This window comes from Elephas maximus, chromosome 22, assembly GCF_024166365.1.
Source record: "Elephas maximus indicus isolate mEleMax1 chromosome 22, mEleMax1 primary haplotype, whole genome shotgun sequence".
In the NCBI taxonomy this organism is placed as follows: Eukaryota; Metazoa; Chordata; class Mammalia; order Proboscidea; family Elephantidae; genus Elephas; species Elephas maximus.
The window spans coordinates 52,538,724-52,563,853 of NC_064840.1; the positions used below are offsets into that span (position 1 = coordinate 52,538,724).

At 53.3% G+C, this 25,130-nt stretch overlaps 3 protein-coding genes across 5 annotated transcripts in view; 1 reads left to right on the forward strand and 2 right to left on the reverse strand.

Annotated features, from left to right (window-relative positions):
• BMP1 (bone morphogenetic protein 1) overlaps positions 1 to 3,693 on the reverse strand; it is a 46,792-nt gene extending 43,099 nt beyond the window's left edge. For all 3 annotated transcript variants that reach the window (XM_049866089.1, XM_049866088.1, XM_049866092.1), the window contains exon 1: positions 3,519 to 3,693. In XM_049866089.1, coding sequence (XP_049722046.1) covers positions 3,519 to 3,678 — 160 coding nt within the window. In that variant the 5' untranslated portion in view covers positions 3,679 to 3,693. The remainder of the gene's footprint in view (positions 1 to 3,518) is intronic.
• A 1,082-nt stretch (positions 3,694 to 4,775) lies between these two features.
• Positions 4,776 to 7,523, reverse strand: SFTPC (surfactant protein C). The gene is made up of 6 exons (XM_049866094.1): positions 7,423 to 7,523; positions 6,400 to 6,558; positions 5,996 to 6,118; positions 5,634 to 5,744; positions 5,143 to 5,289; positions 4,776 to 4,950 (listed from the first exon to the last, which is right to left on the reverse strand). The coding sequence occupies exons 1-5, from the start codon at positions 7,462 to 7,464 to the stop codon at positions 5,152 to 5,154; spliced, it is 573 nt and encodes a 190-aa protein (XP_049722051.1). The 5' UTR covers positions 7,465 to 7,523; the 3' UTR covers positions 4,776 to 4,950; positions 5,143 to 5,151.
• Positions 7,524 to 13,254: 5,731 nt separating this feature from the next.
• LGI3 (leucine rich repeat LGI family member 3) lies at positions 13,255 to 20,427 on the forward strand. The gene is made up of 8 exons (XM_049866093.1): positions 13,255 to 13,460; positions 14,375 to 14,446; positions 15,248 to 15,319; positions 15,667 to 15,738; positions 15,843 to 15,914; positions 16,583 to 16,752; positions 16,922 to 17,086; positions 19,448 to 20,427. Exons 1-8 carry the CDS (start codon positions 13,255 to 13,257, stop codon positions 20,263 to 20,265), a joined length of 1,647 nt encoding a protein of 548 aa, XP_049722050.1. The 3' UTR covers positions 20,266 to 20,427.
• The last annotated feature ends 4,703 nt before the right edge of the window (positions 20,428 to 25,130 follow it).

A 25,130-nucleotide genomic window follows, 5' to 3' on the forward strand; every position in this document is an offset into this window, starting at 1 on the left:
GCCCTAGTGCTTTCAAACACACAAATCACTGCTTGTTCACAACACATCTGCAAAGGACACCCCCACCCCCGCCAGAAGCTAGAGGGAGAGAGATTGGCCAAGCCTCCTTGATATCACTTAGGAGAGCCTTAGTGGCCTGAGGAGTAACACTCTGGAGAAACTAGAATTCGTAGGAGTCCCTTCTTCCTGGGGAGTCCCACTGGTCTCCCTCCATCTGGAGCCTGGGGAGATTTTAAGTCTTTTCCTCCTCCCTTGGGGCACCTAAAAGAAAAGGTGACTCAGCAGGAGCAGAGGTGGGTGGGATGACTCATCCAGCATGTCTGGAGGGGGAATGTGGTCTGGTGAAAGAAGGGATCATTTTTCAACCTCCAGGGCTCCCAAAGTCCAAACCTGAGCCCTGAAGCCCCTGGGGTGAGGACAATGAGGAGGGATGGGGAACTACGGCTCCACCTCACCCTCTGCGGACCTCTGAGCTGTCAGCTGAGGTAGAAGTGGAAGCAAGGTCCTGACTGGCTCAGGATCAGTCCACATGGGTTTCTCTGCTATGGGATCAACTCTGTCCCAATTCCTGCCTCCACAGTCTCTCCCACAGCCCCAAGATCACTGGCAAGTCTGTTCCCGCATCAGAGCAGCTGGGCTGGCCAAAGGGCAAGGGAATCTTGGGGAAGAAGACCCTCGAACGTTTAGCATCCCAATGCACAATAAATCAGGGCTGACTTGAAATCAGCTGAGCAAGGGCAAGAGAGAGGGCTTAGTAGAATCAGCTCTGAACACACAAACAGACCTGCTTGACTTCCTGCCCATTACTCTGTTCTTGGCCAAGAAGATCCAGGAACCTCCCCAGAGTCTCAAGGGTCCTCAATTCGCCCTTACTGCAACAGTAACCACACTCCAACAGTAACAGCAAGAAGTGACTTCAAATGAAGGGAGATGGCTATCCTCAGAGCAACCTGAGAGATTCCGAGTAAGCCAGGCAGTCAATGGGGCTTTTATTCCTGGTCCTTGGTTTGGGTGGAGGAAAAGGAAAAAGCTGGAGAAGAGCAAGTGAGGAGGGTAGCAGTCATCCAATAGAAGTAGAGTCAGGCATTGCCACCATTATCACCAACATCTGGAGAGCAGGGCTGCAGGAGGGGCAAGAAGCAAAGGCAAGCAGGAGAAGACGACACACAGAAGAAAGCCAGTGGACCCTTGACTTGAGGGCAACAGGGTGGGGTCTTAAAGAGTCAAGCAGGAGGAAGGCAAGGCTCAGCAGAGGTGTATGTAGGTAAGGGCCCGGGAATGCACATCTGAGTTTCCTCTAGACACGGGCAATGGGACTTGGGCATCAATCACGTGCAGGAGGGAGGCCTGGCCTGACCCTGAAGCTTAGCCTTGTCAAGCACTAGGGCCCTAGAGCCACCCCCATGCCTGGCCCGGCTCCCCACAAGCCTCACTTCACCCTTGTGGAAAGCTTTCTCCAGAGCTGTTGTTTGAAGTTCCAACTCAGCTAGCCCCACCCTAGCATGAAATCTGAGACTGGGGATAGGGCCCTCAGCCTTTCGCTGCTCCGAAAATCACTCCAATTTCAAACTAGAAGTGAAATACATCAGATTGGCTTCCTACCCATTCTTTAAGGCCTTGCCCCAGCCCCACCTCTTCCATGAAGACATCCCCAAACCTTCCCAGCCTACAGTGCTCACTTTTTCTCTGCCACCATCACCACCAGGCTACGAAGAGGGCAAGAACTCCTTTAGCCATCAAAGTCTTGTTTTCTAATTTGGTACTTAACACACATTGGTTTATGCTCTTGGTCGTGTCTGTGTCTTGTCCCCCTACTAGACTATTAGCTCCATGAGGGCAGGGGCCATGTTTTACACTTTTCTGTATCGCTGACAGCATCAAGCAAAGTGCCTGGCATGTATTAGGCATTTGGTAAATGCAGATTAATTGGATAAATAAGTGACACAAAGACAAAGCCAGGAAGAAAACCTAAAAATAAACAAATAAAATAAAGTGAAAGTCCAAGGCACAGAAAACAGAGGGTAGGCAGCCAACATTTATTTAGTGCATACTGTGTGTTAAGCACTAATAAGTGTTTTTATATGGTCTCATACTTAATCCTTACAACCACTCTGTGTGTTATCAAATCCATTTTACAGGTGAGAAAAACCAAGTTCAGAGATGATAATTAACATTCCCAAGGTGGTATAGCTGATGAGTAGTGGGTCCAGGATTGAAACTAGGTGGCCTGCAAATAAAGCCCATGCTCCGTCTACTTAGCCTCATGCCCACCCCAGGCACCCAGCGAGAAAGATGACAGCTAACATCCCAGTTTATCCATAGCCCAGGGGGGTGCAGGAGGAAGGCATGGGGGGCTGGGCTTGTCCCCTTCCACTGTGAAGGGTCTCCCATTCCTGCAGTCTGCTATAATCCATCCATTCAAAGAGGGTGTGAAGGAAAGGAAAGTCCTTGAACAGGGTCCCCAGAGTCAGGCAATTCATTCTAGAAACTGTACCACAGCCCCTGGCTCTGGCTATTTGGAGCCAAGCTGAAGTCAGAGGCAGGAAGTGGAGAAAAAGTTCTGATAGCTTGTGCCCTCTGTGTGCTCTTGTTCCAGGCAGCCTGCTCAGGGTCATTTGGTCAAACAAATGGCCCAAGTGCCTGGCCATCTGGTCACTACAGGGGGTTATACAAGGTCTTCATGGACAAAGAACACATACACATAGACACAAACACACACTCCAGGGGCTCTGACCTAGGCTAATTAGCCTCTGGTGTCTATGGGGTGAGAGAACTGATACACAGGATCTGAGTTCTCTTTGTGTTTTTCCTCTTTCCACCTCAACTTGGCCTTGGTAAGGGCCTCCTGGCACATAGTGGAAAAGATAAGTCCCTTCTGGGCTGGCTTCTCTGACTTTGACAGCTGCCTCCTGGATCCCAGAAAGCTGCTGCTGCCAGTCAGGGACTATGGGATACCCAAGGAGCACTGTCTCTGGGGATCACAGGAAAAACTGTCTTCTTCCACTTGGGCTGGGCCGGGGGTCTCCAGAGACTTCTCCTTGGGGGTGCAGGCCACCCCATAGCAAGCTAGACAGATGTGCAGCCCCAGGGCAGTCAAGACGGACTGTGTCCTGGAGTAGGAGATGGGAGAGAAGGAAAAAGTGCACACACACACACTCTGTCTCGGGAGTCTGGCCAGAAAAGTTTCCTGCAGAAGGAAAAGCCTCTTTGCCCCGCTGGTTTCTCTCAGGGACCCTGGGAAATTTCCTCAGGAATCCTCTCTGAAGACCAGAGGCAGCGGCAGCAGCTTCCACAAACAGCAGCAAAACTTGAGTCCTAAAAGTCCCCCAAACTTCCCCCTCCCTCTCCCCCTCGTTCTTTTGTTCCCCACTGCATTGCCAACCAGGCAGCTCCCGGCTTCCCACACTGGACTGTCCTCCCCCAAGCCCAAACCCTAAACCCAGCCCGCGCCTCCCTGCCGGGCCTGCCCGAGCCCTAGCCCCTCGCGCCCGGCCGGCCGGTGGCGGGCTGCTCCCTACCCGCCTTGCAGGGGTCTTTGTAGTTGAGGGGCTCCCAGTCGTCCTCCTCTCCCAGGTCATAGGTGTAGTCGGCCAAGTCCAGCGGCCGGCCCGGGCGCGGGAGCAGCAGCAGCCAGAGCAGCAGCGGCAGCGGCAGCGGCAGGCGGGCCACGCCGGGCATGCTGGCGGGCGCGGCGGCGGCGGCGGCGGCGGGCGCGGCGGCGGCGGCGGGTCGCGCCCGGACGCGGGAGCGGGCGAGAGGGGAAGCGGAGGAATGGAAGCGAGGAGGAGGGCGCTCCCCTCTTCTCGCTCGCTCGCTCCCTCCCTCTCCCGGCCGGCTCCCTCCCTCCCCCTCGCCCCTGGCTCCTTCCCTACCTCTCCCCCTTCCCTCCGCTCGCCCGCCCTCCTTCCTGTCTCCCTCCCCTGCCCTTTCCCGATCTCCCTTCCTCTGCCTTCGCCTCCGGCCTTCTGCCTCTCACTTCCCTTCTTTTCCTTTCTTTCTTTCTCTCCTTCACTCCCTCCCTCCTTCTCCCCCCGTTTTAGGGAAATGAGCTCGCTGGAGGGCGTGTTTTCCCTCGGAGCTCGGCCCCCCGGGGCCGGGACTGTGCTCCGCCGGGCCGGGAACTGCGCCAGCCCGAGGCGGAGAAGGCGAGAAGCCGGCCCGCACTGGGAGGGGGCGCCCGCCGCCGCCTCCTGGCCGCCCCGCTGTCTGCGGAGGGGGCGCTCGGCCCCCCGGGGTCCCTGGCCGGGTGGCCGCTGCCGCAAAGTGCCCTCTAGCGGTGACTTCTACCGGGGGTGTCCCAGCCCCGCAGCCCCCTTCCGGGCTGCGGGACACGCTGTCAGGCGCTGGGTCCCTCGCGCTGCGTCCCTTGCGCTGCCTCTGCCTCTCTGTCCCTATATCTGTGTGTTTCTCACCTTGCATCTCTCACCCTCTCCCGTATTTGGACCCTCAATCTCTCCCACTCTCGGTCTCTGTCTCTCTGTTTCTGCCTTTCCGTCTCTGTCTCTCTCCCTCTCCCTGCAGACACCACTGGAGGGCGCCTGAAGTCCGTGGATTGCTCCCCAGTTCCCTCCCTACTGCCCGTCCTCCCCTGCCGGTGGTGGACTGAATCCCCAACACACTGGGACAGAGGGAGAACGCGAAAGCACCCTCTGGTCCCCTAAGGCTCTGGCTTCCGCTAGCCAGCCCCTACCAAGAGCAGGACCGAGGGGGTGTCAGGCGATAGAAGAGGTACACCCTTTGTTTTTCTATAAGGCTGCTTTATTCTTTTGCGGTAGGAACGCGCTGGCCCATAGAAGCCACCCCTCCTCTCCCAGCTCCCATCCTCGCCCCACAAGCTCCCATTTCTCCAGGGCCAGTCCCACAGTAAGGTTGGAGAACAGCTTTCTGCCTGTCTGCAAAAGACCCTTTGCTTGATGGATCTTTCCTGTCCCCTTGGGGCTTCCACAGACCCTGTGAAGCAAAGGAACACTATCATGTGAGGGAGAAGGACTGGGGAAGGATGTCTTTGAACCTTCCCTCCCCTGAGCTCCCCAGGTGAAGGGGCACCAGTGGTTCCTCCAAGGCCTGGTCAACTGACACGGCAGGTGGCCCAAGCAAGCCCTCCTGGAGTGCTGCTGCTCCAGTGCCCTGGCACCAGCTCACCTGAGGGTCCTAGATGTAGTAGAGAGGCACCTCGCCACACAGGGTGCTCACGGCGGTGCCCAGGAAGGCCAGGTCTCCAGTGGATGCTGAGCTAGCGCTGCGCCTTTCTTCCTGGTCTAGCTTAGAGGTAGGCACTGCAGGCTTGGCCTGGAAAGAGTACCTGATTCGGAGTCTGGGAACTGAGTTTTTGTCTTACCTCTGACCTTATTGTGGGACCTCAGGTATGTCAGGTACTCTCTCTGAGCCTGTTTCCTTACCAATAAAGAGGGGATTGTGCTACAGCCAGAGGTTTTGTGTGGGTCCGGTAGCTTGGCAGTGGAGTGGGCAGAAACGGGTAGGGAAGGCGCTGTGCAGGTGAGTATAGAGAGGGGCACTCACCCGACAGCCCACGAAGAGTAGTGCTTTACAGTTGACAATATCTGTCATTGCAAATTGTCCTCACAGCAACCTTGGGAGGGAGACAGCCCACTCCCTCTCTCCCACACACCTACCTGGAAGTTCTGGAATTTTCTAATCAGAGCCTCAAGACTGGGGATGCCCTCCGGAGCCATCTTCATGATGTAGCAACAGGTTCCAGGGGCTGACTTGTAAGCGATCAGGAGCTGGGCACAGGAACGGCAGAGTTCATTAGGAAGCCCCCTGCCTGGCTCACTCCCAACCCTGATCCTTACCCATCTCCCTCTAGGTTGGCCATGAAATTCATATTGGAATCTGGGGTCATGCATCTTAAGAGGAGGGAAAGAGGCTGGGGAATGGGAGAGTTGGATGTTATGAAGTGGCACAACTGAGTGCACCTGACAAAGTCTTGTCATTGGCTGCCAGCCCCAAGGTCAAGAGGTTCAGGCATACCCACCCTCTTGTAGTCATACACTACGATGCCAGTGGAGCCGATGGAGAAGGTGGCAGTGGTACCCGCATGCTCAGTCAGGGCCGTGCGTTGCTGAGTTTCCAGTCCCCCCATGCTCATCTCTAGGACCTGGAGGTGGAGGATAGCGCTGCCTCTTTTTTCAAATGCAATTCATTCTTTCCTGAGAGCTCAGAGAGGCTGAATGAACCGAGTGCTGCAGGATATAGGCTGTTACACTGTAGGGCAGGGGCTCAGTGGATAAGCCCAGGCCATGTTTACCCCCTGTTCCTCCCTCCATCCTTCCCATGCTGTGTCCCTTTCCTCTTCCTCTTCATTTCCCTTGAAGTTTCTTGTGTCCATCCCCACCCAGGCCCTCTGCCCACTGCCCACCCTATCCCAGCCTTGCTCACCATCTCGGTATGTTTCTGGCTCATGTGAAGACCCATAAGCAGGGCCCCTACAATCACCACGACGACAAGGACCACGACCACAACTATGATGAGAAGGCGTTTGAGGTTCCCAGGGCAGCAGGGGATGACAAATCGGCCCCGTGGGGCTGCTGAGTAGTCCTGACATGATGGGACAAGCAGGGAGATAGGAGTGAGGTCATGAGGATTCCCCCTCCTCTCCTTGCACAAGCTGGACACCTTCCCATACCCTCCCAGAGCTGGACAGTTAATGCTATGGACATGCAAAGGAGGACTGAGATGGCTCCTTGAAGGAGGTGGAACTAGAAGATGCACAGGACTCCAACCAACCCATAGATGCTTAGAAGCAAGGACTAGTTTAGATGGACCCAAGAAAGCCTGTTTCACCAGCCTTATCTCCTGCCCTTTCCTCCAAGCGTCTGGTACTCCAGTCATGCCCGGATGTTCTCTGTTCCCCAAATGATCCAGGCTCCCTCATTCCTCCACGCCCTTATACATACTACCTGTTCTTCCTGAAATGCCTTCCTCCTTCTCTAGCTGGTAAGCTCCTATTTATTCTTCTGGATCCAGCTGAAATGTCATTTAAGCCTCCCAAACATGTAGTGGCTCATTACTCTATGCTCTCTACAGCACTTTCCATATACCTCTATGGTGGCTTTCAGCCATGTCTACCTCTCCAAGGGACTTTGTCTTGGTGGTCTTGGTGTCCCCATCCTAACTTAGTACAATCAAAGGTTGGAGTTTGTAGTCCACCCAGCAGCACTCAGAAGAAAGGCTTGAATACCTACTTCTGAAAAATCAGCCATTGAAAACCCTATGGAGCACAGTTTTACTCTGGCACACATGGGGTTGCCATGAGTCAGAATTGACTCAACTGCAACTGGTTGGTTGATTGGTTGGTTGGTAGGTGAGTTAGTTGAATGGATGAATCTGGATGAGGAACAGGCCCAGAGAGGCATGTAGGAGGCAAGACCCACCACCACACACACACACAATCACACTCACCGGCGGGCTCTCCATCAAGATCTCTTTGCTGCCAACATCCATCTTGCTATAGGTGTCTTCCTTCCCTCATCTCCCAAGTGTGACCAGAGTCTTATATGTACCAGTGGAGAGAGGGGGCCAGAAGTGAAGAACCAGGCTCATGTTTGCCATCCAAGCCCTCAGCTTTGAAGCCTGTTTGTTCCTGACCCTCCAGAACCAAGGCCCTGATAAGCCAGTTACAAGAGCGCCCAAGGGCCGTTGGCCCTGGCACATGAGTCCTCTTGGCCCCAGCAAGAACAAACCTGGGTGAGCTGAGCAAACTTGCCCTTAGGCAATCTGCACCTTTCACCATGGGTGTCTTCCTGGCACAACTGCCTTTCTTGCTGGCACCTGCCCCTGCAACCCTGTGGCTCTTTCTGTTCTTTGCCAGGCTGAACCACTCAGGACGCCAAGGGTCTGGCCCAATAGGCCATCCATTACATTCCCCAACAGAATGTCCCCCAAGATAAGGGATGAGCTCAGGAAGAGGACTGAGGAGGCAGTGCCTGTAGACCCAGAGGGGGCACTGCGGAAAGCAGAAGGTGATTTGGCATAGGTTTGGGGGAGGGGGGTGAGGGTCAGCAATTTCTATTTCTTTCCTGTGGAGAGTCAGATTTCCACCTCAAGTCCTCTTTACCTGCCTTACCTAACCTCAGACTTGCCACGAGTCTCTTTTCCTATTTTTGTCCACTCTGCTGATAACTGTTTTTCACATGTTTCCCCCCAACCCTGCCCACGCCATGGGTTTGTTTGTAAGCTGAAGGCTTCTGATGGTAGATCCCATGTCTGGCCCTTCTTTCTTGCTCCCAGACAGCCTTGCACAGAGCTAGACGTGGTGATTGACTAGGTCCCAACCTTCTTGTCTTTGAACCAGCCCTCTCACTCCATGGTACCTATCCCCCTGCTCCTCTGGACTCCACTTTTTATATCCCTTGATCCTAAATTAGGTCCCTGAGTGGTGCAAATGGTTTGCACTTGGCTACAAGTCTAAAGGTTGTTGGTTTGAACCCATCCAGTGCCACCTCAGAAGAAAGGTCTGGCAGCGATCTGCTCCTGTAAAGATCACAGTCAAGAAGACCCTATGAACCGCAGCTCTACTCTGTAACACATGGGGTCGCCGTGAATCAGAATCAACTCAACGGCAACAGCGTTGGTTTTTTGGTTTGACCTTAAACTTACCCTAAGAATGCCTGCCACTCACCCAAATATGGTCCCCTCTCTGGATCTTCTCCTTCTCCACTGTTTTCCTCACCTCTTGTACTAAATCAAATCCACTAACGACTTTGGTTTGGCTACATCCTCTCGGCCGCCTTTCACTTGTTGGGCCAGGTGGTCTCTAAAGTGCCTTCCCCTCTAATCTGGCACAAGTGTATTACTAAGAGCCCTACACCTCACTTCTCTATTGGCCTGACTCTCTTATCCTCCTACACTTTAACTCCAACACTTCAGCCCAATTCCTGTTCCTTGCTCAGGGGTCCTTCACACCTTGGCCTGCCCTTCAATCATGAACTGGCCCCCATTCTTTAGCCCTGGCAGGCTCCCTATCCCCACGAGGACACTCTCTCCAGCTGGAGGGCCTTCACTCTAGAGATTGCACAACAGCATGGCATCCGAGCTGAGAGCCCCTGAGAAGCTCAGGGAAGGACAGAGGGAAGGGAAATATTTGCTCCCACTACCCTCCTCTCCCCCCAGCTGCCCCTTTAAATATTTGCCCAAGCCTCTGCCAGCAGGGAGAGTGTCCTAGGATGAGTGGAAGAGGGGGAGGAGTGCAGGCATGAAGGGGGAGTGGGGAGAAGCATCCTCCTCTCAACTTGGCCTCAGCTGTGTCCAGGTGCCAGATGCTGGAGACAGCCCGCCTGCAGTGCCCACCCCTGCCCTCTCCCCAGGGCCCCCACTCCTGCCTCTGGTTGTCCTAGCAACGTTGGGATTGATCGGCTGACTCACGAGTACTGGGCCTGAGCCAGGCGGGCAGCAGGCCAGTGGGAGAACTGCAGGCATTTCGGGGTCCCTGTGGGCATTTCAGGAGGCCGCAGGGTCCAGTGGCAGGGCTTGTTCTGAGCAGGTGCCAGGGCTTGCCATCCTCAGTGCATGCTGGGAAAGGGGTCTGTTCCTTGGAAAGAAGCCACGCTGTCTTGGGTCCTCACTCTCTCTGCAAGACTGCCCTTAGGTTGTATACAGTTCTCACAAGCTTTATGGCAGTGGCTGCCTCTTCTTTTCCTTCTCTTTCTTCTTCTTCACTCGTTTTTTTGTCTGTTTGCGGGCCAGGGAAGGAAGCCCTCAAGTTTCATAAGAAAAGTTTACATTCTACCACCAACTGGTAGAGGTTTTGGGATGCTTGAAGAAGGAATGAAAGGAGGGATTTTTTTTTTTTAAGTATTTTATTTATATTATTGTGCTTTAAGTGAAAGCTTACAAATCAGGCCAGTCTCTTACACAAAAATTTGTATACACCTTGCTATGTACCCTAGTTGCTCTCCCCCTAATGAGGCCCGTACACACTCTCCACCCTGTATTCCCTGTGTCCATTCAGCCAGCTTCTGTCCCACTCTGCGTTCTCATCTCTTCTCCAAACGGAAGCTGACCACATAGTCTGATGTGTCTACTTGAGCCAAGAAGCTCACTCCTCACCAGTATCATTTTCTATCCCATAGTCCAGTCCAATCCTTGTCTGAAGAGTTGCCTTTGGGAATGGTTCTGGTCTTGGGCTAATAGAAGGTCTGGGGAACATGACCTCCCAGGTCCCTTCGGTCTCAGACCATTAAGTTTAGTCTTTTTACAAGAATTTGAGGTCTTCATTACAATGCTTTCCCGCTCCATCAGGGATTCTCTGCTGTGTTCCCTGTCAGGGCAGTCATCAACTGTAGCTGGGCGCCATCTAGTTCTTCCAGTCTCAGGCTGATGTAGTCTCTGATTTATGCGGCCCTATCAGTCTCTTGGGCTCATAATTACCTTGTGTCTACCTTGTGTCTTTGGTGTTCTTCCTGGAAGGAGGGAATTTAGGTGGGCACGCATGCTCCTTCAACCTTGAAGCTCCAGTCTCCCTCTTTAGCCACATGGCCCACTCTCCCCAACACCAGCCCTCTGCTCCAGCCTTCTCATTTCTTTGCTTTGTCTTAGGCCATTTCTCCCTCGTGGAAAGCCCACTCCCAGCATCTCTCCACCTCTCTGGACACCACCCATCCTAAAAGGCCAAGAGCCAATGCCATGCCTCCATGACCTCGCCTCCCCACAGTGCCCCTCTCCCTTCTCTGAAATTCTCTTGCTACTGACCATACTGCTATTCTTGTCAGCTATGGGCATGCATTTTGTTGCCCCATCTTCCCAACTAGGCTATCATTCTTGCTTACTGGGCACAGAGCATGTAGACAGACAATATTTAATTGTATTCAATGATAAGGCTCTGTTACCACACATGAAGGGGCTCCTGGGCTGTCAATAGTTCATTTCTTCAGTATGTGGCAATCTCAGTGTTCCCACTGGCTGGCTCTGGACCCTGGAAGAGTTATTCTGCCTTTCTAGGTTCTAGTATGTTCATCTGTGAAATAGGGCTAATACTTCCTGTTTTGTCCACCTGATCAAGATGTTGAAAGGATCCAGTGATATCACTATGTGAAAGTCCAATCATCATGGTTGTCTTCATCTACTTCGTCTCCCAGGGCACCTCTTACTAGCTAGGAATAGGATCGAGACTCCCACTTTTTGCTGTCCCTGGGTTAAACCCCTCTGAGAGCCATGGGTGATGGACAGTCCCATGGTAACCATTGCTTCTATGTGTGCCCCTCCCCTTCCTCTGTCCCAGCGCCTCAGCTGCAGAGTATGGGACAAGATTCACTCTGCTCTTTGTGTGCTGGGCAGAGCTGTGCCAGGGACGAGTGGAGGCGGTTGCCCAGCTGCCCCAGCCACCCTCCCCACCTCCATTGCTCTCCTTCCCACAAGCTGATGTACGGAGGGCAGCATGAGCAGCTGGATGGGCAGTGGCAAGTGGGCATCAAAGGGCAGGGGAATCTCTGGCTGAGGGAGGAGGGACTTAAGCTCAGACCAGAGAATCCCTTGCTGGCAGAGGCTAGGGGCAGCTGAGGAAGCATCTTAAACCCAGGGATCTCAGTTCCCTGGACTGATGTAGAAAGAGTACTAGACTAGGTGCCCAGGCACCTGACTTCCAGGCTCCCCTTGCCCTGCCTGTAGCTGTGAGCTCTTGGGACAGTCACTTCCCTCCCCCTGAGAGGTGGTACGGTAGAGCAACAGTTCTCAATTTTTTTTTTTACTTTAATAACTCTTTACACTCTTAAAACATATTGAGGACCCCAAAGAATTTTTGTTTTGTAGGTTATGTCTGTTGGTATTTACTGAAAATTTTAAATTATTTATTTAAAATAGCAACAACAAACTCATTTTATGTCAATAGAAATAACATATTTTAAGTGTAAATAACTATTTTATAAAGCAAAACATTCAGAGATAAGGATATCGTGGTTTTACATTTTTGCAAATCTCTTTAATGTCTGGCTTAATAGAAGCTTTACCATGTGGCTTCTGGAAAATTCCGGGGCACTTTTATGAAACCATGAAAGTGAAAAAGGCAAGTAATATCTTAATATTACTAGGAAAATTGTTTTGACCTCAAGGACTCCCTGAAAGGTTCTCAAGGACCCCCAGCCTCCCTGGACCACACTTTGAAAATTACTTGTGTAGAATGACTGTAAGCTTTGGAGTTAGGCAGAGTGGACTAAAATCCCTGCTCTGTCATTTTCTTCTTCCGATACTCTGGGCCTTACCTACCTACCTCAAAAGGTTGAGAGGATCAAGTACGTAAAGTATACAACAGGATAGTGTATGTGATCTAAAGCTGGGCTGCGTCCTCGTCTTTCGCGCCTCAGTTTCCTCAGTTGTTAAACAAAGGACTGAACTGGAAAACGTCCAGGGCTCTCCCAGCTCCGACAAGCTGTGGCTGTGCAGTGAGAAACGCTCCAGAGCGCCACACGCTCCCACTCCAGCTCCAGTGACTACATTGCCCTTTTCTGCTCACAGGGACACAAAGGCGCATTCTGTTCAGTAGCCGTGGAAACACATGTGCACACAGCTATGCATGCACACGCAGGGCTTCGTGTACATACTTGTGCATGCCAGCTATACATATGTCACTTACGACACATCCATGGACGTCTACTTGGAGGATGTGTCCCCTGAAGGCCAAGACGTGAGCACAGGTACACAGACGCACATGGATTCATAAGGCAGAAAAGCCTCCGCAAGGGAGAAGGTACATGCACTGCACAGAATGAGCGTGCACACCGTCACGCCCAACATACGGATGCACCTGTATACGCGCGCGCGCGCGCACACACACGCGTTCACGCACAGACGCTCTGGGTACCAGACAAACAAGCAGATGGCCCCAGGGACTGCTTTTAGGGCACACAGCGGCAAGGGCCCGCAAGCGCTCCTTTCTCTGGCTACTGCCAGCGCCGGGACTTCCCACACCCAGCCCCCGAGCGCGCCCCCGCCGCCCGCCGCCGCAGTCCGCGTCCACCCGATCCTGGCCAGCCCTCGCTCGCTCCGGAGCTCCGAGCATCTCTCCCAAGCCAGCCTGCAGGAGCCAGCAAGGGAGGGGACCGCAGCCGGCGCTCGAGGGCAGGAGGAGGCACACGGGGCAACAAGGGGAGTCTGCTCTCCGCAGCAGACGCAAGACCCCTAGCTGCGGCTGTGGCTGCGGCTGCCGGTGGCCCAGAGGTGCCTGCCCGCGCCGGCTGCCACAGCCCGCGGGAGCGGCGGGGCGGGGACTGCGGGCGGTCCTAGGCAGCGCTCGCAGGCGGCATGGCGGGGCTGCGGGCCAGGCGGGGCCCGGGGCTGGGGCTGATGGCGCTGTCCACGCTGGGCTTCTGCCTAATGCTGCAAGTCAGTGCCAAGAGGCCCCCCAAGACGCCCCCGTGCCCGCCCAGCTGCTCCTGCACCAGGGACACCGCCTTCTGCGTGGACTCTAAGGCAGTGCCCAGAAACCTGCCCTCAGAGGTCATCTCCTTGTGAGTGCTGAGCCCTGGCCTGGGGACGGAATGGGGGGAGGGACAGTAGCAGGAAAAGCTCTGGGAAAGGATGGGGGGAACCCCTGGTCCCCCCTCTTCAGGGTGTGGGGTCCAGGAGGACGCCAGGGGATAGATTCTCAGGCTGGAGGTTCCAGGCACTGGCAGGGCAGGAAGTTCTGCAGCCATGCAGGCTCAGTGGCCATGGCTGGGCAAAGCTGGAGTTTACGGCCAAGAATCAATCATTGCCACATGAGCATCAATGAGACCTACTGTGCGCAGGGCTCTGGACTTGGGGGGTTGTTTACAGGAGCACGTGGGCCCCTGCCTAGGATGTTACACCTAGGGCAGAAAAGCTTCTTGTGGGGGATGGGAAAGGGGTGCCTTGGGGAGTGAGATACCCCACACAGTGGGGGTGGGGTGGGGTGCGGAGTCTCCTGCCACTGGTCTTGCCAGCCATTCTTCACGCAGCCAGCTGGCCAGCCAGCCACCTGTCCGTTGCAGCAACCTGTCTCAGATTCCCTATGCATGGTGAACTGGAGAGGCTCAGGCCCTGGAGAGCAGGATGCTAGGCACATCCCCATCCCAGTGCCCATCCCTCAACAGCAGCCAGCATGTGTGGGTGTTTGGCTGGTGATGATGGTGAGAGTAATGGAGCCTTCTTTTGGGTGAGGGGGAAGCCAGAGCCTGAGGCCTTTGGTGCTCAGGGAGGCAGCAGGGGAGGATCCTGGTGAAGGAAGGCAGTGAGTTTGTGAAAAGAAGGGACAGACTGACCCAGGTGAAGGGCCAGGGCTGGTGAGATGGAAGCATTCAGGGCCAGTGAGTACAGAACCCATTGCCCTGCCCATCTCTCACTTGCCATCCCGACCCCTGCATACTGCATACCGCCCCAGTACTGACTCTGTGTCGCCCTGCAGGACTCTGGTGAATGCTGCCTTCTCCGAGATTCAGGACGGAGCATTTTCTCACCTGCCACTGCTACAGTTCTTGTATGGACAGGGCCTTTGGGGGAGGGGGGCGGGTCCTATGCAGTGTTTGGATGTGAACGTGAACATGCAGGTGTCCCTTACTTTTGCTCTGATAGGATATGCTGCAAAAGGTGGAGCAGCCTAGAGTCAGGAACTCAGGACAAGGATCTGAGGGCCCAAAGGGCAGCAGTTGGGAAGAGGGAGAACTAGGGATTGCATCCAGAAGCCAGTAAAGGGGTATTTGGGGCCCATTTAGGAAGAGACCCAAAGAAGCTGGGTACAATAGCTTGGACTGCGCCAGAGGGTGGTCAGTGGGTGGGTAACCCAGGGGTCAGGGTTTGAAGAAAGAACGGGGTCTAAAAGGGAGGGATGATAGGAAGGCCTGGAATTCTAGAAGGTGCTGCTTAAGATTAAAGCCTGAGCCATAGGAGAGAGGACATATGTGATACCCCACCTCCTCACTGAGGGTTATCCTCAACTTACCATCAGTCCCTGGTGGACTAGAGCAGGCTGGGGTGACAGTGCAGAGACAGGGAGAGGAGATGCAGTGGGGAAGGACCAGGACCCAGCCTGGCAGGAGAAATCTGCCCCTGACTCTTTTTACCCTAGGTGCACACAGGGACTCGGGGAGCTTCTGGGGCCAGAATGGGCTCCTGCCTGGTCTTGCTGCCCAGGCTGTTTTGAGGCTCTCAGCTGGGGTCCAGAGGTGTGGGGGGGGGGGGAGCAGCCAGATCTCAGGCAAGCCCAGGGGTGAGGCAGTGTGCTGGGGGCCGGGGCAGCAGACACACCCTGGGAGCTCTAATTCCTCCTTTGTCTCCCCAGGTTACTCAACTCCAACAAGTTCACGCTGATTGGAGACAACGCCTTCACAGGACTGTCCCACCTGCAGTACCTGTGTGTGGGAAGGAGAGGGGAATGGGAGGAGGGAGGAGGGAGCCCAGGTCTGGGGAGCTAAGAGGGGAGGTTGAATGAAGGAGGCTGGGAGGAGGTGATGGGGAGGTGAGAGCCCTTGAATCCTCTCACTGGAAGGACCCAAGCAAGGGTCATTTCATCCATCTTCCTTCCTAAACCATTCTGTCCAGTTGCCTCTACTACTCAGCCTAATGCTGCCAGATTCAGAATGGAAGCCTGTTTCAGGGACATAGGCAGGAATCTAGGCTGGGGGGTAGGCACAGGGAAATAGGTTGTTGTGGGGTCTGGGATCCTGAGTGGTGGCTGAGACAAGTTCTCATTCTTTCCAGCTTCATTGAGAACAATGACATCTGGGCACTCTCCAAGTTTACCTTCAGAGGACTCAAGTCCTTGACGCATCTGTGAGTACATCACACGCATACCTACATTGGAACAAAGCCCTCTATATCCTGTGGCCTTTGGCCTTGGTCACTATCTTCAGGTGACCCAGGGGCCTCTCTTACAGCTCACTGGCCAACAATAACTTGCAGACACTGCCTCGAGACATCTTTCGACCCCTGGTCATCCTGAGTGACTTGTAAGACCTGCGTCCTAGCTCTTCTAATAAGGCCTCAGAGGGGTGTGGCCCTGGAAGGAGTGGAGGGGAGTTACAGATTAGGAAAATCCTAAAGCCTTGAGAGGCTGAGAGGATTTGGGGCTAGGGGTCTTGGAGAAGGCTAGGTGGAGTTAGATAGAGATCAATGGCTTTCCAAATTGGAGTTCCTCAAAATATCTGTGGTTCCCTCAGAATGCTCATTAGACACTGTGTGGGTATGTTTTTAAAATGTATGTTTGATTGAATCTACATTAAAGTCCTATAGCATAGCCACAATCATGTATCATTATATATATATATATATATATATATATATATATATATATATATATATATATATATATAAAACAACCCTGGATTGTGGAAGCTTTGGAGGATCAGGGATGTAACATACAGCTGTGCAGGTTGTACACTGCAAAAAGCAAGGTGAGTAGGAACTGAAACTAAGCCCACACTCTCCTTGCCAAAAATGTATCTACAGGGCTGCATCCACCCTGAGGGGAATCTTTTTCTATTTGCACAAAGAGCCCTGTGAGAGACTAGCAGCAGCCTTGACAATATCTACTTCTGAAAACCTAGAGGGCCTGGGTGGGCAGAGTAGCTGAGAGTCTATCCCTCTCTGTGCCCACTCTGCCACTCTCATGATCCAGAGACCTCCGGGGCAACTCATTCAACTGTGACTGCAAGGTGAAGTGGCTGGTGGAGTGGCTGGCACACACGAACACTACAGTGGCCCCCATCTATTGCAACAGCCCGCCCCGCTTCCAGGAGCACAAGGTGCAGGATCTGCCGCTGCGGGAGTTTGACTGCATCACCACGGGTAGGAGTTGCCCCTGCCCTCAGGCATCAGGTCTGCCCTCCCCCAGGTAGTTCCAGAGGCACCCCCTGAACCTCCCTTCAACACACTTCACCACCCAATAAGCTCTGACTTTTCTCCTGTCTGGCTTCAGTAATGCCCCTTCATACATGTGCCCCTCTTGCCCCTGCAGATTTTGTGCTGTACCAGACCCTGTCCTTCCCGGCAGTGTCAGCTGAGCCCTTCCTTTACTCCAGCGACCTCTATCTGGCTCTGGCCCAACCAGGTGCCAGCGCCTGCACCATCCTCAAGTGGGACTATGTTGAACGACAGCTGCGAGACTATGATAGAATTCCAGGTACCTGTGACTGGCTTGGGTGTGCTGGCCCTAGATGGGATGTAGGGGAAGGGGTATTCATTGTTCAACAAACATTTACTGAGTTCTTATAGAGGGATGGATGAAGCAAGGTCTCTGCCCATAAGAACTTTCTGGTGTTTGGGGGGAGGCAGATAGATACGCAGATCACATCCGTAAAATGGGTACATGCAAGGATGGAAATATAAACATGATGCTCTGGGAACACAAAGGATAAGCCTGCCTTAGGCAATCAAGGAAGGCTTCCTAGTGGAGGGGATGCATACACTGAGTCTTGAAGGATGAGGGAGAGGAAGGAGTCAGAGATGATCCCTAGGTCCCTGGCTTAGGTAACTAGATGATGCTAGTGAAATAAGGAGAGGAAGTATAAGTAGCTATTAGATTCAGTTTTGGATCCACTAAGTTTGAGCTGAGTCTTGAAGGCCAAGGGAAAGTTAGCTGGGAGGAAAAACGTGGGAAGGGTGTTCTGGCAGAGGTGTGTAACGGCTTAGTGTGTGTGTGCGTGGGCGTGTGTGCATGGGCGTGTGTGTGTGTGTAAACTATAAGCAGCTCGTATGACTAGAGCATTTTCAAGGTGAGGAGTGGCAGGAGATGAGACGAGAGAGAGATGATCAGGTCATTGGCAAGTTTTGAGTAGGGTGTGCCAACCAAGCCAGTCTGCGTTTTGGAAAGTTCCCTCTGCGAGCAGCATGGAGAGTAGACAGGCATGGGCCAGGATGTGTGAGGAGACCAGTTGGGGGATGTGCTCCTGCCTGTGGGAAGGATGCTAGAGCCTGGACTGGGCCAGTAGCAGTGAGAACAAAGAGATAAATTTAGAAGCGAGGATTGAACTGACACAAGATGAAACAGAAAATTTAAATTGCCTTGTATCTATTAAAGAACTTAAAGCCATTATTTAAAAAAAAAAAAAAAAATCTTCTCCCACAAAGGAAACTCCACTCCGGATAGTTTCCCTGGTAAATTCTACAAAACATTTGAGAAAGAAAATAACACCAGTCTTACACAAACTCTATCAGAAAATAGAAGGAAGCATTGACAAATTTGGGGGTGATCAGCTGTGGAGTGAGTGAGGGACAGGAGGGTGTTGGAGATGACTCTCCAGGTTTCTGCTTGGGCTTGTAAGTGAAGCCACTCACTGACATTGAGAACACAGGAGGAGGAGGAACAGGTTTGCAGGTGGGTATGCAGCTCAATTTTCTCCAGGCTAAGTTTGAGGTGCTTGTGGATGGGGGGTGGCAGGGAGAGTTTGAGCTGCAGACTGGGAGCTGAAGGGTCATTAGCTTATGGGTGGGCAGACCACGGCTCAAAGCAGGGATTTAGACATTGTGGCTGCCAGAGCCAGAGGCTCGGCATGAGCACCCATTTGGGGAAGGGTGTGGCCAAGGTGAAAGGAGAGGTAGGTGAAGCAAGGATGATGAGGAGGAAATGAGGGGTGTTGATGGGGGTCACCAGAGCCAGCAAGAAGTGCATGGCCTCATATGCTTCGGGTGCCTGAGGAGGGTTCAGAAATATTTGGTTGTGAATACAGGTACACACATGTATATGTTCTTGTACATAAAACCCCACGTATGTTCTGGCCTTTGAAAAGTGGGAACTCCTGGGAGAATGTGCTTTCTCACACGTATCCAAACATCTGGGTATCGTTTTGGTGCACCTAGGATTTGATAGGCATGGCTATGGTTGTGCTCAAACCCTTCCTCCTTCCCCTTCCTGGCTATTTATCAGTGGGGGGACTTTGGGAAAGTTACTTACCCTCAGTTTCTTTTTGTGCGAATTTGGCAAACTAGTAGGGCCCTTTTCAAAGCTATTGTTTGAGGTGATATGTGTTAAACACTTAGCACAGTGACATACAATAAAAATCTGGTAACTGATACTACGGTTAAACAATCAGTCAATATCTACCAACCAACCAACCCGTTGCCATGGAGTCAGTTCTGACTCCTGGTGATTCCACGTGTGTCAGAGCAGAACTGTGCTCCATAGGGTTTTCGGTGGCTGATTTTTCAGAAGTAGATGGCCAGGTCTTTCTTCCAAGGTGCCTCTGGGTGGACTTGAACTTCCAGATTGGGAGCTAGGGGGCCATAAGCATACAGGAGGGCAGACTAAGCTTAGCAGTTGAGCACATTTGCACCACCCAGGAACTCCGATCAATATCTAGGGGTGCCTATTTTGTGATGCTGAGACTGATTAACAGCTAGAAACAACTAGAAAACATTGAGTGCTGAGTTGATGAACTTAAGTGGGAATGGAATACGAGAGCAGAGAACCTTAGTTCTGGCCCAGGGTTGGACAGGGTGGGAGCAGCTTGACCCTGCCTGACCCTGCCTGCCTCTGTCTGGGCAGCCCCCTCGGCAGTGCACTGCAAGCCCATGGTGGTGGACAGCCAACTGTACGTGGTCGTGGCACAGCTGTTTGGTGGCTCTTACATTTACCACTGGGATCCCAACACCACGCGCTTCACCAAGCTGCAGGACATTGACCCCCAGCGTGTGCGCAAGCCCAATGACCTAGAGGCCTTTCGCATTGACGGGGACTGGTACTTTGCCGTGGCCGACAGCTCCAAGGCAGGTGCCACCAGTCTCTACCGCTGGCACCAGAATGGCTTCTACTCCCACCAGGCCCTGCATGCCTGGCATCGAGACACCGACCTGGAGTTTGTGGATGGTGAGGGCAAGCCGCGGCTGATTGTCTCAAGCAGCTCCCAGGCGCCGGTCATCTACCAGTGGAGTCGAATCCAGAAGCAATTTGTGGCCCAGGGCGAGGTGACCCAAGTGCCTGATGCCCAGGCAGTGAAACATTTTCGCGCTGGCCGTGACAGCTACCTTTGCCTCAGCCGCTACATCGGTGACTCCAAGATCCTGCGCTGGGAGGCCACTCGTTTTTCGGAGGTGCAGGCCCTGCCTTCCCGGGGCTCCCTGGCCCTGCAGCCCTTCCTGGTGGGTGGCCGCCGGTACCTGGCGCTGGGCAGCGACTTCTCCTTCACCCAGATCTACCAGTGGGATGAGGGGCGGCAGAAGTTTGTGCGGTTCCAGGAGCTGGCTGTGCAGGCCCCTCGGGCCTTCTGCTACATGCCTGCTGGGGACACCCAGCTGCTCCTGGCCCCCAGCTTCAAGGGACAAACACTTGTGTACCGACATGTTGTGGTGGATCTCAGTGCCTAGAGGAGTGCCCAGGCCTCTGGGTTCCTCAGGACGGCTGCTGGAGGCCGATGGGTGAGCAGCACATGTGCCCATGTGAAGACACATGTAACCAACCCGCACACATGCCCTCACCTACACACATGCCCGGTGAGCCTGGGCATGCACCTTGGGCAAGCCCAGGGGAGCCTGTCATTGTAGATGTAATCGGCGTGAACAACTGTACAGACATACCAGACACACCCAGGCAACCCAGCACACCAAGGTGCCCTCCTGTACATGGACAAGTCACCCCCTCCCCCATACAGGTTCCTGTCACCCTGCTGCCCCCCTTGACTCATGCATACTAGTGGCTGGGGTAGGGGTGCAGGGAGGAAGGATGACCCCACCCTCCTGTTCTCCTGCTTGCTGATCTCACCCTCTGGTCTCTCCTGTTGGTGCTCCAGGTGTTTGTTTGTCTGTTCACGGTCACCACTGCTGCCCACAGCCACATCCTTCATAGCTCTGGGTGTTTCATCCATGCTACACTCCTCTGTGTACACACAAGCACACTGACAGCCCTGCTCAGTGACACACTCTCTCACAGACCTGTCTGCCCTCCTGTTTCCATATACACACCTGTCAAGGAGTGTGTGCACACAGGTGGTCAGCTTTACCCACAGGGGCCCCGCCTGCTACTTTGCCTCTCTTCTTCTGTTCCTCCTCTGCTCACATCCGCCCCCATGGTGCCCGCCCTGCTGCTAACAAGGATGGGAATGGTGGTGCCAGCCTCTGTGCACCAGCTTGACCACCTTCCGGGGGCAAAGCCCCCAATACCCCAAAGCAATAATAATATCAACGACAGCAACAACAGACCCTTGGCTCTTTCCAGTGCTCTCTGTCTGTTTTCACTGGAGTTTCCTGCTGTGACCCTGACTCGCATCTCCCTCATGAACAGGAGAGCACTCAGATGAAAGCCTTTCTGCTTTCCTTTCCTATAACTGCTGCTGCCTCAGCCTTGGACCAGCCCCATCTTTGGGATGTGGACCCTGAGTTGTGCTGGCTCCTTTGAGTGGATACAAAGAGCTGGCCTAGCCAGGGAACCTCCAAGCACGCCAAGCCACTTGTGCAGGTGCCCGGAATGGAGCTTGGCTTGAGAACAGCTTGGGGGGTTCTGGCACCCCTCTAATCCACACAGGCACCCCAAGAGCTTCTCTGCCTTGGGTTTACAGAGTGGTGGAGAGGGTGAGGGTCCTGTGGGAAGGGCACCGGGTATCAAGCTTCTGCTGCCATCTGCTGTCTAGTGGGAACATAGAACTCTGAGATGCAAGGCCTGGGGAGAGAGGGCGGTGGGGAGGCTCTTTCCTGTGCCCAGATTGTGTGAGGGTTTCCTGTGGCAGGATGCCCAGGGGCACTTGGGGGCAATGCTATGATTCACTTGCTTCAAATAAAAAGTTCCCACCCCATTGCCGACTCTCAGATGTCCAACGATGACAAAGTCAGAGGCAGCTGTCTCATGAACAGCCAGGGCCATGCTGTCTGCTGCTCACAGGAGGTCCAGCATCAGTTTTCAGAGCCTCTTCCTGGCCATGTCCTTCCCTCCAAGGAGTGGGCATCCCCAACGTCAGCTGATCCTGGGTTCAGGAGTTCTCCGGTGATGACACTCAGGTGCTGGGTGAGGGTGACTAGTCTCCACTGCCTGGGCCTGACTCATGTCCTCAGTTCCTTCCTGGAGATCACAGTTGTGGGGCCCAGTGAGACTTGAGTCTGTCCCTGTCAGGTCAACTCCAAACGACATGGCCAAAGACAAGCTCAGCAGTTCCTTGCAATCCCCCCCTTACCTCTACCCTCCATCCTAGGTGAGGCACCTTGAAGTACTGGCGAGCATCTTGGTCTCTCTTCTCCTCATAGTGAGTCAGCCACCAAGTCCTCTCCATTCTTCCTTCCAAATGTTTGCCAGATATCCAAATTCATTGCCTTTGAGTGGATTCCAACTCATGACAACCCCATGTGATACAGAGTAGAACTGCTCCATGGGGTTTTCTTGGCTATAATCTTTACAGAAGCAGATCACCAGTCCTTTCTTTCGTGGTACCACTGGGTGGGTTCAAACAACCAACCTTCCAGTTAAGCCCTCTTTTTTTCCCCTCTCCCTACTACAACCTTTGTGCAAACTCTCCTTCATCACTCATTATCTTGGGTCCTTTACACAGCTCCCTGACAACCCATTTCTCACACACTTCTAGACTCATCTTCCTAAAATATTCTTTCATCATGTCATCCCCTGCTCAGGAACCTACCTTGGCTCCCTATTGCTTCTGGAGCTCTCCCTCACATGAAGACCGCTGTTCTCTGGTCCCATCTTATGTACCCAAGCACCTGCGGGCAGTTAGGGTCCCATACTAGCTCTGAGAATGGAGTAGTAAGATTGGTGATAAAAAGAGAGTGAGGGAGGAGTCAGGTGGGAGTCAGGCAGGGGCAGGGGTGAGACCCAACCAGAAGCAGTGCCAAGTCAGTATGGGTAGGGAGGGTCTTGGGGAGAGCAAGGACACAACAGCTGTATGGCAAAATGGGGGTGTTTTTGACCTGTGAACTTGTCTTCTCCTTGTCACCCCCTCTCTACTTATGAATTTGAATAAATGGAATCCTGAACTATTAAGCCGTTTGTTACCTTGTGTAGGTCAATGACAGAGAGAGAGCAAGAGATAGGGGAATGGCAATGGGTGAGATGATAGACCCTCAGGCACAGGCTGCCTGGCTGTATGACCCTGGAAAAGTCACTTAACTTGTCTGGGCTCCAGGTCCTCATTTGATCTTCAGGGCCTCTCAACTCTCACCTGTCACAAAACCTCCTTCATTTATTTGTCTTTCAGGGAGTACTTGTGAGCACCTGGTCTGAGAGCTTGGAAAGGTCACAGACAGTGAAGGAAATAGATTACTATAAACAGTGTTGTATGGTAGAACGCACACTGGGCTTTGTTGTTGTTCCACCTCCTCAAGCCATGTTCGTGTACTCTGGGTTTAGCAGGTACCACATCATCCTGGGAATAACTGTCCTGCTTTTTCAAAAGGGGAATGGGTCCCTATCCTGTGTCGGGGAGTGGTAGCCAGGGAAAATGAGCTGGGTCTCTCAGACACGTTGGCACTCTATTGCCCAGTAGAAAGATAAACATCAGTCTGTCAGCATTCCCCCCAGGGCCTAAAGGCTGGGAGACATTTCTCTCCCTGTCCGCTTCTGAGTGCCCAGCTTTCTGCAGATTGGTAATGGAGCTCACTGTGTGCCCGCCTGGTCACTTGCCGTGGGGATCATCCATGTGTCCAGGGAGCTGCTGAGCAACCCAGTGTATGTCAACAGCTTGGGCCTAAAGACCGTGAGAGGCTAGTCTACCCTCTGCCAGAGCAGAGGGTGACACTGCTCAGCTGCCAGCCTCACGCCCTCCACGCTAAGTTCTGCTCTAGGTGGCAGACCTTTGACATCTTGTCCCTTAGATTTCCCAAGCACAGGATGTGGGACTAGAAGTCTCCATGTGGCACCGTCCCAGCTGGGTGGCCTTAGAGTGGGCACAGGAGCACTTGTGCCCAGTGAATGGGGGGCGAGAGAGGCCTGTGATGCTGAGGTCAGGCCAGTGGCTCTGGAAGGTAGCCAGTGGGAAGGAGGCAATTCTGTAGCAGGTACCAAAGGACTCGAGGCTCACACACACACGGTGTCCCAGACATCCATCCCTCCAGAATGGTGGTTGTCTCCTCCCTCTTCTAAGACCCCCTTACTCGTCCTTGAGCTGGTCCCCAACTCAATGGGTCCCACCTTTCCTCCTTCAAGGAGATCTGGGATACTTTCTGCCTCCATTACAATGTCTGTGCCTAGAGATGGATGGCGACTGGGGCCTTCCCAGAGAGGATCCTGCCTTGGGCACTTCTCATTCTTCCAGCCAGAATAGAAGCTGGGCTGAGTGTGAGGGGGTGGTGAGGAAGAGAGAGACATCAGGGCCTTGCGGGGGTTTCTCCCATGGGCTGGCTTCACTGCTAGCTCTCATACCTGAATACCAACAAAATTGTTGATAATAATTAAGACTATATAATCACTGTGTGTGTTTATTTATCTCCAAGAAGCTTCCTTTCCCTGGCCCCCATCATTACCTATTCCATCCTTTTGATAGGTGGTGGGCGTTAACTATGGCTCTAATAAAAAGTAATAACTGCCCGTGTTTCCAGTCACTCACAGCCCTGGGTAGCTCTGTTCTCACCCTCACCTCAGCCCTGAGAGGCGGAGGGGGGAAGGATGTGCAGGGTGGGAGGGATACTGTTCTCCCCACTTTCACTGAGACGAATTGAGTCACAAAGCAGAAGGTATCACAAAGAATGAAACCCGCATACTAAATTGTAGAAGTAGTAGCGTTTGCCTTATGTTTTAGAGTCCCAGGGTGGCACAAATGGTTTGCGTTTGACTACTAATGTAAAGGTTGGAGGTTCAAACCCACCCAGTGGTGCCATGGAAGAAAGGCCTGGCAATCTGCTTCCATAAAGATTACAGCCAAGAAAACCCTACAGAGCAGTTCCACTCTGTAACACATGGGGTCACTATGAGTCAGAATTGACCTCACAGCCTCAGGTTTGGCTTTTTTGGGGGGGGGTGGGGGGTAGCTGCAAATGGTTAAGCACTTGACTTGAAAGGTTGGTAGTTCAAACCCCACCCAGACGCACCTTGGAAGGAAGGCCTGGCAGATGGGTGATCTGCTTCTCAAAGTTCACAGCCCTGAAAACCCTATGGAGCACAGTTGTACTCTGAAACACATGGAATCAACTGGATGACAACAGGGTTTTTTTTCTTTCTTTCTTTCTTTCTCTTTCTGATATATGCCTCCCTCTCAGAGGGATTTCTCCAGTTCTCTGTCCCCCTCCCAGGGTTTCTT

Coding starts and splice junctions, on each gene's coding strand:
- SFTPC (XM_049866094.1), bottom strand. CDS start 7,464: ATGGATGTTGGCAGCAAAGAGATCTTGATGGAGAGCCCGCCG. Junction 6,559..7,422: donor TCTTGATGGAGAGCCCGCCG/GTGAGTGTGATT, acceptor CCATCATGTCAG/GACTACTCAGCAGCCCCACG. Junction 5,745..5,995: donor TAGTGTATGACTACAAGAGG/GTGGGTATGCCT, acceptor TCCTGTGCCCAG/CTCCTGATCGCTTACAAGTC.
- LGI3 (XM_049866093.1), top strand. CDS start 13,255: ATGGCGGGGCTGCGGGCCAGGCGGGGCCCGGGGCTGGGGCTGATGGCG. Junction 13,461..14,374: donor CCCTCAGAGGTCATCTCCTT/GTGAGTGCTGAG, acceptor GTCGCCCTGCAG/GACTCTGGTGAATGCTGCCT. Junction 15,915..16,582: donor CTGGTCATCCTGAGTGACTT/GTAAGACCTGCG, acceptor CTCATGATCCAG/AGACCTCCGGGGCAACTCAT.